This window comes from Chelonoidis abingdonii, chromosome 10 (genome assembly GCF_003597395.2).
Source record: "Chelonoidis abingdonii isolate Lonesome George chromosome 10, CheloAbing_2.0, whole genome shotgun sequence".
NCBI lineage: Eukaryota > Metazoa > Chordata > Testudines > Testudinidae > Chelonoidis > Chelonoidis abingdonii.
Genome location: NC_133778.1, coordinates 20,689,402 through 20,703,897, shown reverse-complemented (window position 1 = coordinate 20,703,897; position 14,496 = coordinate 20,689,402). Strand labels below are relative to the sequence as shown.

The 14,496-nt window shown below is 41.6% G+C and overlaps 1 protein-coding gene across 6 annotated transcripts in view; it reads left to right on the top strand.

Moving 5' to 3' along the window:
- STRADB (STE20 related adaptor beta) overlaps window positions 1–13,892 on the top strand; it is a 30,135-nt gene extending 16,243 nt beyond the window's left edge. For 5 of the 6 annotated variants that reach the window (XM_032799461.2, XM_032799459.2, XM_075070003.1 and 2 more), the window contains 9 exons: window positions 2,154–2,253; window positions 3,111–3,232; window positions 3,713–3,821; window positions 4,332–4,455; window positions 7,223–7,394; window positions 7,935–8,039; window positions 11,879–12,108; window positions 13,075–13,117; window positions 13,629–13,892. In XM_032799461.2, the coding sequence (XP_032655352.1) occupies window positions 2,154–2,253; window positions 3,111–3,232; window positions 3,713–3,821; window positions 4,332–4,455; window positions 7,223–7,394; window positions 7,935–8,039; window positions 11,879–12,108; window positions 13,075–13,117; window positions 13,629–13,781 (1,158 nt within the window). In that variant the 3' untranslated portion in view covers window positions 13,782–13,892. The remainder of the gene's footprint in view (window positions 1–2,153; window positions 2,254–3,110; window positions 3,233–3,712; window positions 3,822–4,331; window positions 4,456–7,222; window positions 7,395–7,934; window positions 8,040–11,878; window positions 12,109–13,074; window positions 13,118–13,628) is intronic. The other variant, XM_032799463.2, reaches the window with a different exon arrangement.
- Window positions 13,893–14,496: the final 604 nt, after the last annotated feature.

Below are 14,496 nucleotides of genomic sequence, written 5' to 3'. Positions count from 1 at the left end.
TCTCACCATTTGGAAGAGTTTTTGTCAGCAGATGAGTAGGGAAAGCATGATTATCAGCATCTCGTGAAATGTTACTTGGAACTTCAAAACAACTAATTTGAAGAAAAGATTGCATTTGGGCAGCATTGCTCTATTCATTAATTCCAATGTCAGTTATAGTCAAACTTGTTGTACTCATGAATTGCTCTTTCTGTATAAGATCTACATCTTCCTGTTGCTGTTGAGTTTCTTGACTGTACACAGGATCTTCTGCTGCATCTGGTACTGTTGGCACATCTCCTTCTTGACTGCTGTCCTCATGTTCAGGTATTGGCATTGAATTATCACCTGTTGCAGTTGCACAGTTTTCATTATCTGTGCTATTGTTTGTTGGGTAAGGTGTGTCTTCCAGTGGTTTGAGAAATGAAGTTATTGGTTTTGAGCTCTTAGCTGTTGCTTCACTCAGTTGTTTTCGCTTCTCTTGCTTGCACCATTTTCAAAGCTCCTCTTCATAGTGATCTATCTGATCTATTTACATCTAAAATGTTCTAAAGTAAATATGTAGCCCATCCACACTTGAAATATGCTGCTGTAAATAAGTAGCCTATATACACTTGAAATCTTCTACTGTAAATGTACACAAATGCTGAAAATATATAAAATGAAGGAATACTAATTAAGAACATAAAATGAAACAGTCAGTCAGATTATTATCCTTATCACTGAATCAAAACTCAAGCACGCAAGGTATAATATAACAGGCTGAGCTGAAGACAAAGGGATGACATATATATAGTAAACCCAGACACAGATACAGTCAGAGGGATAATGTCCAAAAATTTCAAAGGTATGTCCTCATGAAACTCACTATACAAGGTTGTCCTCACAAATTTTCACCTTGAATCTGGGCCTATAGACTATAAAAGCCTATGATGATGGCCAAGCTACCAAGCTAGGGCTCAACCAACCAACCAGTCACCTCTTTTAGCTACCATATGAAGATAATGAGAAATTCTCACACATAAATAATTCCTTAGTCAACTAGACATAAAACTATAAAGACACTAAAATGTAACAATTCTCTACCTTTTTAACACACACTTGATCCAGCACCAGCTACTAGTAGTGGTTTGTTTATATAATCAGCTGATCTGAGAGGACATGTTCATCAAGGTCTAATCTTGTGCCATCAGAACTTATGTATTTTTATTAATATTTATAAACATTTTTAACTCTTTAATATGAAAAAATCTATATCAGTTAACAAAAAATTGTTTTACCAAGTCACATCTCCTATTTGCTTAAATTTGCAGCTCGTTTTATTCAATAGGGATGCGCATAAAAACAAGTTGCAAAACTTATCAAATGCCAAAAAATTAACAAGTGTCTAAATTTGAGGCCCCCTTTGAGCTTGAGGCCCAGGCCAAATGGCCCTCCCAGCCCTCCCTCTGACTGGCCCTGAGTGCAGCCTTCATTAACAGGACCTTCAGGCGTTGATCTCTATCCTTTAAAGTCTTGGGCTGAAAGGTCTTGCGGATGGCACAATGAGCCTTCTGATGACTCTCTCCTAAACACTTCAAACACGAAGTGTGAGGATCGCTTCTGGGCATACACTTGCTGCAGGCTTCGCAGGCTTTGAAGCCCGGAGATCCTGGCATGCCCCGGCATCGAGAGAGCTTAGGAGCAGAAACCCACGCCCCAAAGGAAACTTAATCTAACACTGAGGGCTACTAACTATTTAATTAACCTACAGAGCTAATGAAAACTGTGTACAGAGACTGCTAAATGTGCTTGCTGAGACAAGAGCACAGGGAAGTTCCAGCTAACCATCACTGGAGGTAAGAAGTAACTGAGGGGGAGGCGAGTCTGCAGAACTCTATATTGAGCACCATAAAGGCATGATTCAAGGGGGCGCCCAGACCGACCTGACAGATGCTGCTATGGGAAAATCTTCCGGCTACTGTGCACGTGCGTACACACACCCACTCTTGATTGGAATAGACATGAACAAGCACTCAAAGAAGAACCGTAATTTCTTGAATCTCAAAAATTGAGTGCTTGATTTTTTCGCCCACACATTTGCACTAGTTTGTATTTATTTATTTTGACATATACTCACACACACATACACAAATGTGTGTACCAATATTAAAAACTAATCCTTTTACCACTAGGCAGATGAACCTGAGTTATCCTGGATTCATCCATATGGAAGAGATGAAATGGTACTTTGTTCTTCTGACGTCTCCCATTATGAACTCCAGGTGGAAATAGGTCAGCTAAATCTATGTTGAAATATGCTTTGTTCATACAAGATTTTTCCTGCAAATGGCCATTCTTTATATATATATTTTTTCAAAAGTCCCCTGAGTGGAAAACCTAAAAGCTAAGAAAACATGTTCTCCTTGTTATAGAGCCAACCAAAATTATTTTAAGATCTCTCTAAATGTTTGCACATGTCTTGACCTCTGATCTTAGCTGATTATTTTTCTAGTGTTGTGAATTTCACTTAATGTTTAAAGAAATAGAATAGAAATTCACAAAGATACACAAAGACCTGTCTGAATCTGAAATCTCTATTCCAACTTGGGGAAGAGATTTTCCGCTCATCTTGCTGCTAATATTTTTTTTTAATAAATAACCACACTAAATCGGTTACATTGATTGTAAATATAGTAGAGAGCAAATCAGCATTGCATTTCTGGTGGCTGTGGCACTTGACAGTTTCTTATCAGTCAACAGGCATGGTAGATGGTCCTAAAGATGGCTGTACTGCATCACTATGTTTAGAATGATTGCCAATCATGGTAGTTCTTTAAGTAGGACATCAGCAAAGTAGTCAACATTTGTAAGACACTTCATTGGTCCTGAGAAATAAGTCTTGCTTAAACAAGTTTGATTAGACTAAACAGAAGCAACAACCATGGCTTGACTAGTTTTCTGGCTGATGTTACACGTAAGAATGCACTGTTAACTGCAACCGTAAAGCCATAGATTCACTGCAGTCAGCAGCAGTCTGTTAAAATTCTAGGACTGTTTGACTACTTAGTGAAGAAGCAATGTTGTGGGTTCTTTTTAAAACTACCTTTTATAATGTTAACAAAAGGCAGTTGGCTTGCTTCTGGTTATAGGAAGAGGATTCAACAATTTAACTTCAATCTACCTTGCCCGACACACACCTACAGGAACGCTTGTGGCTGTAAGGATCACAGACTTAGAAAGCTGCTCTGAAGAACATTTGAAAGCTTTGCAGGTAAAACAGTGGGACTTACATAGATGTCTGACACAGAAACTAATGTATGTGAGTATATGCAGTTAACCAGTACCAGAGATAGCCTTGTTATATGAACTTGGTGCAAACTAAATTAAGTGGCTTCTTGATAAGGTATTAGAGAATAAACTGAAGTCTTCTGCCATACAACAATTTGTAGTCATGCAGGAATCCCAGTTTGAAACACAAACTCTATACTCTTCACTAGAATAAGGGGCTCAGAATTAATAATAAACAAACAGAAGTTCAGATAGACATTGAAAGCTTCAACAGTTTGTTTGAATTTCCATTGCAGGATGTGCAAAGCATCTGCAATTTACATAGTGGGACTCCAAACTTGTTAGCTAGTAGAACTGCATTTGCAAAATTGACTTTTCTAAAATTACTGAGGACCTGTGTAGTTAAGGTTTTGGCAAGATAATAACTTCCAAATAACTTACTCACTTTTGTTTAATTCTCTAGAATGAGGTGGTGCTATCCCACTTTTTCCAGCACCCCAACATACTGACACTTTGGACAGTGTTTACTACTGGCAGCTGGCTTTGGGTCATCTCTCCGTTCATGGCTTACAGTAAGAATTGTAACTACAATTTGGGAAAAAGCTTACTGAATTAACTCTGGATTAGACAGGACAGTCCCTAACACCAGGCATGTGGCTATGGAAGAGCACGAGACAGAGCAATTCTATATTTCCTTTCAGCGTCTCTTCTCTTGTAGAGCTTGGATGTGTCCTAGTTCCTCTGTGCCAGACTTATGAATTTTGCTTCTCCTAGAAGGCAGTGTGGATTGGCTATGTGGGTGAAACAGCCAGTTTCCAGTTCATGGAAACATGACTTAAGATGTGGTAGGCTTCATTGTGATATTTTACTACTGGAAGAATCACTTCCTTTCAGTGATATACTCTGACTGAGATGACTTTCTTCATCAGCAGTTGCCTCCCTGTATAAGTCATTGTAAAGAGAGAATAGTGTTTCTTCTAGGGAGTACATGAACAGTGGAGAGAGTGCTGAGTTATAGTAGGAATAAAGATTTGTCACTAACAGATCCAAATGCTTAGCGTGATTTTTTTTTTTCTTTTCAGATTCAGCTAGTCACCTGCTGAGGACCTACTTCCCTGAAGGAATGAGTGAAGCTTTGATAGGAAACATTCTGTTTGGTGCAGTTAGAGGGTTAAATTATATGCACCAAAATGGCTACATTCACAGGTATGAGATAATTAATACCATAGGTAAGTTGTAGCAACACACAAGCTTCCAAACTGAAGCTACTCATTAGTCTATTCAGTTTACCAGAAGCCTATGCCTGATTGCTATAGAGGAAGGGGAGCTCCCTTTCAACACCCATTTCTCTTTGTTACTCACAAATTGTTCAGCACTGAAGAGTAGACGCACCCTTCTCTGAGCGTTTTCTTGGTTTGATACCCTCCATGCTCTCCGGCATAGCTAGTTTAGCTGAAGATACTACTTTAGTTCCTACAAAATGTCTAATCGCTTTTGAGCCTTCTTGCCACAGTGACTTTCTGCAGTAGTACATTGCAGAGGTTGAACTATAATGCTTTGTAAATAACTTCCCTTTATCCATTCTAAATGTGTTGCTATTCAATTTAATTGTTCTTTTACAGGGGGCTGGATGAATGGGAGCACTTGTTTGGTCATCTTTTACAGTTTATACAATGCTTTGGAGATGTAAAGCACTCTTTCAGTAGTGTGATGGAGTTTGTTGATAAATTGTATAGTCCATAGCTTGACCACACTTTTGTTTGTTATGAAATATAAATCAAGAGTCCAAATAACCATTGTCAGGTTAATTAATATGGTATAGGAAAAAATGTTCTATACAAGGCCAGTCTCCAAAGGACAGTCCTGTGCAGCAATATTACACATTCACCTTACACAGAAGGTGTGCTCCCCAAAGTTATATCCCTGAAGTCGTCGTTTTGTAACTTACTTGTTTACCAGAAAAAGGAACTGTATACATCACCTGCCACTGGAGTGAATTAATCAGCTTTTATCTTGTTTGTTTCTGGTCCCTGGTGTACCCCATTATCTCTTGTTCTGAACCCATGCATTCCAGGTACTAAAGAGTGTAAAGATAACTCCTAGGCATGTAGCAGGATAAATAGGTCTGTCTGCAGATTAGTCCTGCTTTGAGTATGGGGGTTGGACTAGATGACCTCCTGAGATCCCTTCCAACCCTGATATTCTATGATTCTATGAAATGTCCTGATACTGACAGTTTTCCTATCTTTGTAAGCCAAAGTTTACTTCAGCTTATGCAAGCTATTATGGAATACTTAGCATAAGTGAATAGAATTATAATAAAGGTACAGGCCAATTTGGGCTATATAACTGCTATATTAATGCTTAATATTATGTATACTGAAATACTTGGAACATATATTGGGGGTAGTATTATCAACATAATATACATGTACGCTAGTCAGTGTATATTAGTCAACAGGTTGCAGCATTGACTTCCTAGTTATGGTTAGAACTTTTTTTTAAAGATTAGAAAGCTGACACTTGAACCCTAACTTTAATTTCCTAAAAAGTTTCACTTGTTCAAACTTTTCATATGGCTTCTAATAAGAGGAGGATTCATGGTGAAAGCATTTTTTGAGCTATGGAACTCCAAAAAGATTGTTCACTTTTCCCAAAGACTTCTAAAAAGCCTGAACTTCTCTTAACGTCTCATTTTTAAAAGTAACAATTTTGTCCAGAAGCTCCACATTTGTCTTATACTAGTTCTGACTATTTAATATCAGACTTTGTGGTTTATAGTGGAAGTCAAGTTTCCTACACAAATTCTTACCCCCAAGAACAGTCTGGTCTTAAGCAAACTTCTTGTTGGTTCTTTGACTTGAAGCTTCTATCAAACTGTGAATTTACCAGAAATCTTAAGTGGCACAATGATGCTGCTTCAAAACTGGAAATATGTTTACCATAAATTAAAAATAGGGCCTTATTAGGAAGTTACATATTTAAAAATAAGGCAAGTCTTGAAATGCATAGGAATAATTCGAAAACAAACCTTAATTTGGACTTCATCTCCTTGTTCACCACAGCCTGTAGACCAGAAACTTTGTATTTCTGCCCACCCTTTACATATCCAATCTCTTATACAGTGTTCACTGTATCTGACATGCAAATCACCGAACACTAGCTAAAGACCCAATCCTGCTCTAGAGATAACAGCATCTTGTATCTTAACTCTGGAATAGAGTTCAGAGAATGTCTCCTTCCCCATCCCCCCAAATCCATTATAAACCAATTATTCCACATTGACCTCCTCTCTGTGCAGATGCCCCAATATATGTACCTCATTTTTTCTTGTATAACTCTGTGGATGCACCTTTACCCCCATTCACTGTACTCATTGACTGCAGTGCCAGAGTACCATGTACACTGACATAGACGGAGGACCTATGTATACTTTACATACATGCTGGCTTGACTGTCTCCTCCATTAGGGAGTATTTGACTACAAATAAAACTGACTATTGGGGAGAATTTAATTTGTTGAATTATACCTGTATGCCAGCGTATGTGAATGCTAATGGAACATAGTTATGGTGGCATGCAGCACCTTAGCTTTGATATCTTTTTCAAATAGTGATTTCAAAACTCTTTCAGTGAGGCACCATGGGTGTGCGTGTACCCAAAAAAATTTTTTGTTTGAGGGCAGGGATCTTTTACACAGGGAAAATTCCAGTTTTAGAATGAACACTGTATAAAGGCTTCAGATTGCAAAGTCAGGATTTTTTAACCATGCATTTTGGATAAGAGATTGTGTTTATGTAGTTTCTCTTCACCCATCTTTAACATGAGTCTCAGTCAGCTATAGCATGATGACGTGGTCAGGCTCTCTCAGAAATATTGTATAAATATACGGTAGGCTTTCTACTGTAGTAATAAGTAATATTCATTTGAGTGATTTTTTTGTTTATAACTCCATTTTATCACTTTGTTTCAGGAATATGAAAGCTAGCCACATTCTGATTTCAGGAGATGGTCTGGTTTCTCTGTCTGGCTTAAATCATATCTACAGTTTAGTTAACAATGGACAGAGGTCAAAGGTTGTGTATGATTTTCCCCATTTTAGTACTTCAGTACTTCCTTGGCTGAGTCCTGAGCTACTGAGACAGGTCAGTATAACCCAGTTAATTTTGCCTTGAGTCTCTGGAGATGGCCGTTTCCTTTTTTTAAAGTTTGTACTTAGTAGGCTCGTGAAAGAGCCATAAAGGCTATTTATTTGCAACTTCCAAACTAGATAGCATACAACATGTTTAGGAACCTTAAAATAAATTGTGGCTTTATGGTGGACCCATGTAGCTTAATGTCTTTACCTCTTGCCTCTTTGTTACAAAGGTTCTAAAAGACGTGATCCTAATGGACACATTTTTTTCCCCATGGAAACCTGAAAATAATTGCATTGACTTAACTCTCTCTTCTGTACAAATATCAACTATGAAATCTGTTAACAAGAGCTGTGTGCATTAAATCTTTCTTACAGTCAGAGGGCCCAATCTTATATAAGCAGCTCATGCATAACTTGTTGGGTATGGGATATTAGGATTGGGTCCTGAAACGGTATTGTATCTACAGTATATTTGCACATGCATATTTTTGCAGTACATATTCAGTAGTTCCCAGTGTGTTGATATAATGCTTTTTCTCTCCCACAGGATTTGTATGGGTATAATGTGAAGTCTGACATTTACAGTGTGGGGATAACAGCATGTGAATTAGCCAATGGATATGTACCATTTCAGGATATACCTTGTGCAAAGGTAAAACATTAAATACTCCTAAATCCTTCTCAAAACTTCATTCACAGGACTATTTTTCTCTTATAGATACTGTCTAATAATAAAGTTACTACAAAATATATTAAAGCAGTGGTCCCCAACGCAGCGCCTGCGGGGGCATCTTAATGCGCCCGCGTCTTGGCCCCCGGGAGAGCACCTGCCGAAATGCCACAGCGGGGACGCCTCTCGCTGACGCTGCTTGCCATCGACAAGTGATGTCATCAAGAGACATCGCCCCTGAATTTCGGCGGGGACGCCTCTCGCTGACACCGCTTGCTGTCGACAAGTGACATCATCGAGAGGCATCGCCGCTGCAGTATTTCGGCGGGTGCCCCGCTGCCACTGTGGTCCTTCGGCTGGTGCCCGCCAGCCAAAAAGTTTGGGGACCAATGTATTAAAGGATGGCGCTTTTTTTTTTATTTCAAACATATATGCTGCTTCCTAGGTCAAAGGAGCTTCCAACTCCTGGTTTTTCTGAAAGGTCCTATTACAAAAACTCTGTCCCTGAATCTTGACCAAAGTGCAGCCACTACCACAATTTTATGGACCCTTGGCCAGTGTTTCTCAAATGGGACCACCGTGGCTGCATGTGGTCACCAGGGGCTTTTCTTGCAGCTACAGTCTCCTGGGCTGTTATGCAGGGGAGGGGAAACAAAGTCATGAGTGGCCCCTCCCCGTTGCTTCTGGATGCACCATCTTGGTGCTGATTACTGGGGTGCCAGAAGGCGTTGGGCCCTGTCCCCCCTTTGGAAACACCTGGGGCACAGTGCTGGACAACCAGGCAGCCGGTGAGTTCCCCCCTTCTTGGGGGCTTTTGGGCTCAGGCTTGGGGCTTCAGCCCTGGAGTGACAGGGCAGTGGGGTAGCCAGTTTTGGCCACAGGGTTTCGTGCGCCAGCCCCACACTGCCTCCCACCCACCCCCATTGTTCCTGGCCCCTGCTGACTCCCCTGACCCCGCCATCCAGAGCTTAATTTGTTCCAAGGCTTGACAGGACTGAGTAAGTCTGTTATGAGAAGCAATACTTGTATGTTTGTTAATATCACTTTTCACAACAGATTAGCTAGCCAAAAAAAATTATAATGATTTGGACATATATATGTGCATATTTATTTGTTTTTCCTAAAGCTAATTAAGTATTTTAGGAAAAAGTGTGAGAGCGGTCAACAGCAAGAGTTGGTGGCCGCACTCTGAGGCCACTAAAGCATTCGTCCTGAGAACCCCTGCCCCTGTGTGACACACTTCTGAAAGAAGGAACCACCTATCCAGCTGCCTAGCCCCTCTGAGTACAATGATGACTCTTTGGACTCCCCCATACTGACACACCCTCTTCCAGAAGCAGTTCACACACACTTTTTCAATACTAAATCATACAAAGCCAAGAAGAGTAGATCATACAAAACAAACATCTTAACCACAGTGCCACTTTCTAGCTCATCCTTCCCCTCGGAGTCCTTAGGGACCATTGATATCTAGGAAGGCACGGTACAGGTTGAACCTCTCTAGTTGGGCACCCTCGGAACCTGACCAGTGCTGAACCACAGAATTTGTCAAACCATGGGAGGTTAGTATTGTAGCGAGCGGGTCTCTTTATTTTTATCTCGCTGAGGCAAATAAATGGAACAATGCTTGCAATACCACCTAGCCAAGGCTCACCAGCTCTCTTCATAACAAAGTGTTAGCGTTGTTACACAATTTTACTCTATGCTTTATCTACGATTTCCTTGTGTCAATAAAAAACATAAAATAATATGAAAAAGAAAGATAATAATAAGGTAAATCTATAATTTACTCACCTAAAATGATGCCTGAATTCTGCTGCAAAAGTGATGTGACAAGAACTGCTAACTCAAATTACATTCAAGTTACATCCAGGGTCTCTGCTGTAGGTATATCTGGGGTAGATGAAGTGGAGATAACAGGATTTGACTGTAGAGTGCTGCTCACAGCTGCTCTTCGCTACCTTTAACCAATCTTCCAGCTTGTCTTGTCTTATGTATTTTGGTTTTTCTTTAATGAGTTTTTCTCATATCATGTAGAGCGACATGATTTCTTGCTCAGAAATGAAATGTCTTTGCTCCAGTCCTTCTATTAAATTTGTTGCCAACTGAATCCATTTATCTATAGAATTTTTTTCTGCAACATCCTCATCATCCTCTTCATCACCATCACTGGCTTCTTCGTTATCTTTGTTTTTTCTCTGCTGTACCATTTGCACAATTTATTCATCCGTCATTTGAGTAGCAATTGGTTCATCTTTGTCAACTTCCATCGTCTAGTAAATTTTCCTCTCCAAAATCCCTGGCCAGCTCAAGCGCTACAAGGTGGGACATGGTCGTCCAGGGAATTAGCTTATCCAGCCTCCGGAGCCCCCGCTTCAGGACGGTGTCCCGCTTGCTGCTGGGCCTGAGGCCCTCCTGGACCCCGGTGCCTTTTTCAGGCCGGAGTGCACAGATCTGGGTCTCCCCTCCCTGGGGAACCCTCACCCTCTATCCACGTCATGTCAGACTATGGCTGCTGCCAGTCTCGATCTAGCCCCATTCACTGGGGCAGACTGCAGTGTAAATGCCGCTCATCACCGGCAAGGAGGGTTTGAACCAGCTGCCTCTGCCTACCCCCGGGCTGCACCCCTGCAACTCCAGGACCTATTTGGCCTTAGACAAGGCCTGCAATCTGGGGGTTTTCCAGGCAGGAGCTCCCTGGTTCCCTTGCCCTATTCCCCAGCACTGCTCTACTCCGGTATCTTTCATTTCCCAGGCAGCCAGGTCCTCCCCTCTCTACCACTAGAGAGGGACTCTCTGTGTGCTTCTGGTCCACTGCCCTCTTAAAAGGGCCAGCTGGGCCCTGACTGGGGTGTGGCCACATCTGTGGCTGGTTCCCCAATCAGCCAAGGCTTGCTGCTTTTCCTAACAGCAGCCCTCTCCCAGGGCTGATTTCAAGCCCTTCAGGGCAGGAGCGGGTGACCACCCTGCTACAATTTGATTCTTTTGTTTCTTCAAATCATATGCTGTAGATGACCCTATATTGTAAAACTCACCCAAGGTACGTACCAATGTGCCCTTTTCCAATTTCTGCAGCAATTCCACTTTTTGCTGTATGGATATTGACACATGCTTACACTTAGCAGCATTAGCAACACTTCCACTACTTTCTGGTCTCTAAGAAGACATATTTAGGGGTCAATTAGAGCTAAATAACAGCACAGAACACTGAGAGCCAGGACTGGTGGGACTTTGCTGGATCGCAGGAAACTTGGCCCCACCCATGATAAGCAGATGTCCAGCTAACTAAAATCATGCAAGACCCCAGATGTTGCCAGACCAGAGAGTGCAAGACCAGAGATGTTCAACCTGTATCCCTGGCCTCGTACAGGGGGTTACATGGTGGGTGATCTCTCCCACAGCTTCTGTGATCTTGCTCTCTCCTGTCCAAGACTTCCTTTTCCTGTCTGGTTTGGTTTTAAACACAACACGCTGCCCCTGGCTTCCTTGGTTCTGTCTTTTGGGTAAGTTTCCACTACTCCTATCTACCCCCTCTCTTCAGAGAGTTAGGCTCAACTGGCTTTCTTAAGGATGCAGCTGCTTTGCATCATAATCTTTGTTGGGTTTAAGTACTGTGGTTAACCTCAGGTGTTTCCCACTGTCCTGTTTGCTGTGAAGTTGCTATAGAACCTGTCAGAAGTGGTAGATCCACATAGAGGAACTCAGTTTTTCATAATATCAATCAGACTTCATAAGTTGTACAAACATACTGCCAATTCATCACAGCCTCTAGAGGCTAATGCAGCCACTGGACTTCTTATACTGTCTTTCTCTTCTACCAGATGCTGCTGCATAAGCTGAAAGGTCCCACTTATTGTCCCTGGGATATACATACCTTCCCACATGTGGAATCCAGAATGAAGAATTCCCAATCAGGTGTGGATTCTGGAATTGGTGAAAGCATGACGCACACAATGACTAGTGAGAGATTGCAAACTCCCTCCTCAAAAACATTTTCCCCTGCTTTTCACAACTTGGTAGAACTCTGTTTGCAACAGGACCCTGAGAAAAGGTAACTTACTTCTGAACACTAATATTCACTCTCACTTTAACATAAGATATAGCATAATCTAAGGTGAACTTGGAATCTACTAAATCGTATACAACTGACAAATTCAGTGTTAAGATGAAGTGCCTCTGGGTTTCTTTTCACAATAGTAAATTGTCAAAGTGCCAGGCCAACATTGTCTTGGTCTGAAGAATGATTTTCGACATGCTTTTAAAATCCTATTTCATCAGTGATTCTGAAGCTTTCTTGGATAATGGATTGCTTGTTTCTAAAAAACACATTTGAAAAACCAGTTTGGCAAGGAGACTCAGGAAGGGCTAGTTCCAGAAACGAGTTTAAACTGTTAAATTCTGCTAGATTTCAACAGGATGATATATCCCTCTACACTTTATGGCTACTATGGAGGCTGAGAATTGAATGTACTGGATCAATGAACTCACTGCCTCTAGTAATGCCCTCACAGTAAAGTTGAGGCACAGAATGAACGAAGCTTGTGCTGCCTCTGTTCAGGCTGCACTTATTCAGTGGACAAATAATGGAAGGGCCTAGACTAGTGCTTCTCAAAGCCAGTCCGCCACTCATTCAAAGAAAGCCCCAGTGGGCCAGGTCTGTTTGTTTACCTGCTGTGTCTGCAGGTTTGGCGGATCGTGGCTCCCACCGTCTGCGGTTCACCGCTCCAGGCCAATGGGGGTTGGGAGAAGTGGCGCGGACCAAGGGATGTGCTGGCCACCCTTCCTGCAGCCCCCATTGGCCTGGAGCAGTGAACTGCAGCCAGTGGGAGCCGCAATCGGCCGACTGCTGACGCGGCAGGTAAACAAACCAGCCTGGCCCGCCGGGGCTTTCCCTGAACAAGTGGCGGACTGGCTTTGAGAAGCACTAGCCTAGAGTGCATGGTCAATCTGGCATCTTCCACAAACACCAACGCTTACTTTCAAAACATAATCTTATGTTTTCCATTTTATGATCCAGGCCATCAGCAAGCAGTTTGTTGTCACACACTTTCTTCAAACAGGTGAGTGTACTAAATTCTTACTGTTGAGATGAGTTAACTGCAGCCTAAGTAAATGGCAAAATATTAAAAAGTTGGGTAAAGTAAAAGCAGTTGTAAAGTAAAATCACCCTCTAAACAGCCAAGATGCTGCAGACAGCTCTTTTACAAAATGTCATATCATCTAGAATCTTGTGCAATGCATAACACAGCAATTGTGTCCTCTATTAAATGAAATCTGAAAGCTTATTTAAAGGATTAAAATTTATTGAAGTGAGCTTAATCATTGAGATATTTTGGTTGAAAAAACTACATTTTAAGTCAAGCTAATCATTTAACTTGACTACAAATTTACAAACATTCATGGTCAATCTACTCTGGAGTGATGAAGCTAGTCTCAAACTCTGCCTTCTCCAGCACTATAGCACAAGGCTGCTGCTATACCCCTTCATGCACTTTTAGTAAAGATGTACACAATGTTTCAGTGGACTTGTATGTACAGCACTATTTTATCCTGTTTGGTTTTTTCCCTCAGGTAAAAGAACAAACAAGGAGTTCCTTACTTTCACTGTTGCCACCTCCCATCCAACACAATAGACCACAATTCTTGCCGCTGCCCTCAAGAGCAAGCAGGCCTGAGCTTGGGTGTTTGTGCCCAAATCAAAGAGACATAGAGTGGGACTTTTAAACAATGACAAACCATCATACCTCCCCCCTGCTTCAAAGAAGGAAAATGTGATTTCTACTTGCTGCTTTTCTCTGTATTGGTTTAAATACAAATACAAGAGCTATACTTGAACATCTGTGGTGTGTACATGATTTAAAGCTGGCACTGTAAAAATGCAGTAGGCCTCACTTTCCTAACCCCAGGGAAAAAGTTAATCTTAAGAATATTGATGCTTGTTATCCTTCTCTTCTCCCCACCCCTTTGGACTTACATCCCTTGGCAGAAGGCTCCTTCTATAGCAGGGGTCGGCAGCCTTTCAGAAGTGGTGTGCTGAGTCTTCATTTATTCACTCTAATTTAAGGTTTCGTGTGCCGGTAATACATTTTAATGTTTTTAGAAGGTCTCTTTCTATAAGTCTATATTATATAACTAAACTATTGTCGTATGTAAAGTAAACAAGGTTTTCAAAATGTTTAAGAAGCTTCATTTAAAATTAAATTCAAATTTTGATCTTACACCATTGGCCCGCTCAGCCTGTTGCTCGTCTGGGGTTCTGTTCACCTAGGCTGGCAGTGGGCTGAGTGGGGCCTGCAGCTGGGACCCCAACTGGCAAGGGTCTGGGAGCCAGAACCCCAGACCTGCAGTGGGCTGTGCAGGGCCGGCAGCCGGGACCCCAGACCGGCAGTGGGCTGAGCAGTTCATCCTGCTGCCGGTCTGGGGTCCCGGCCCTGCCCAC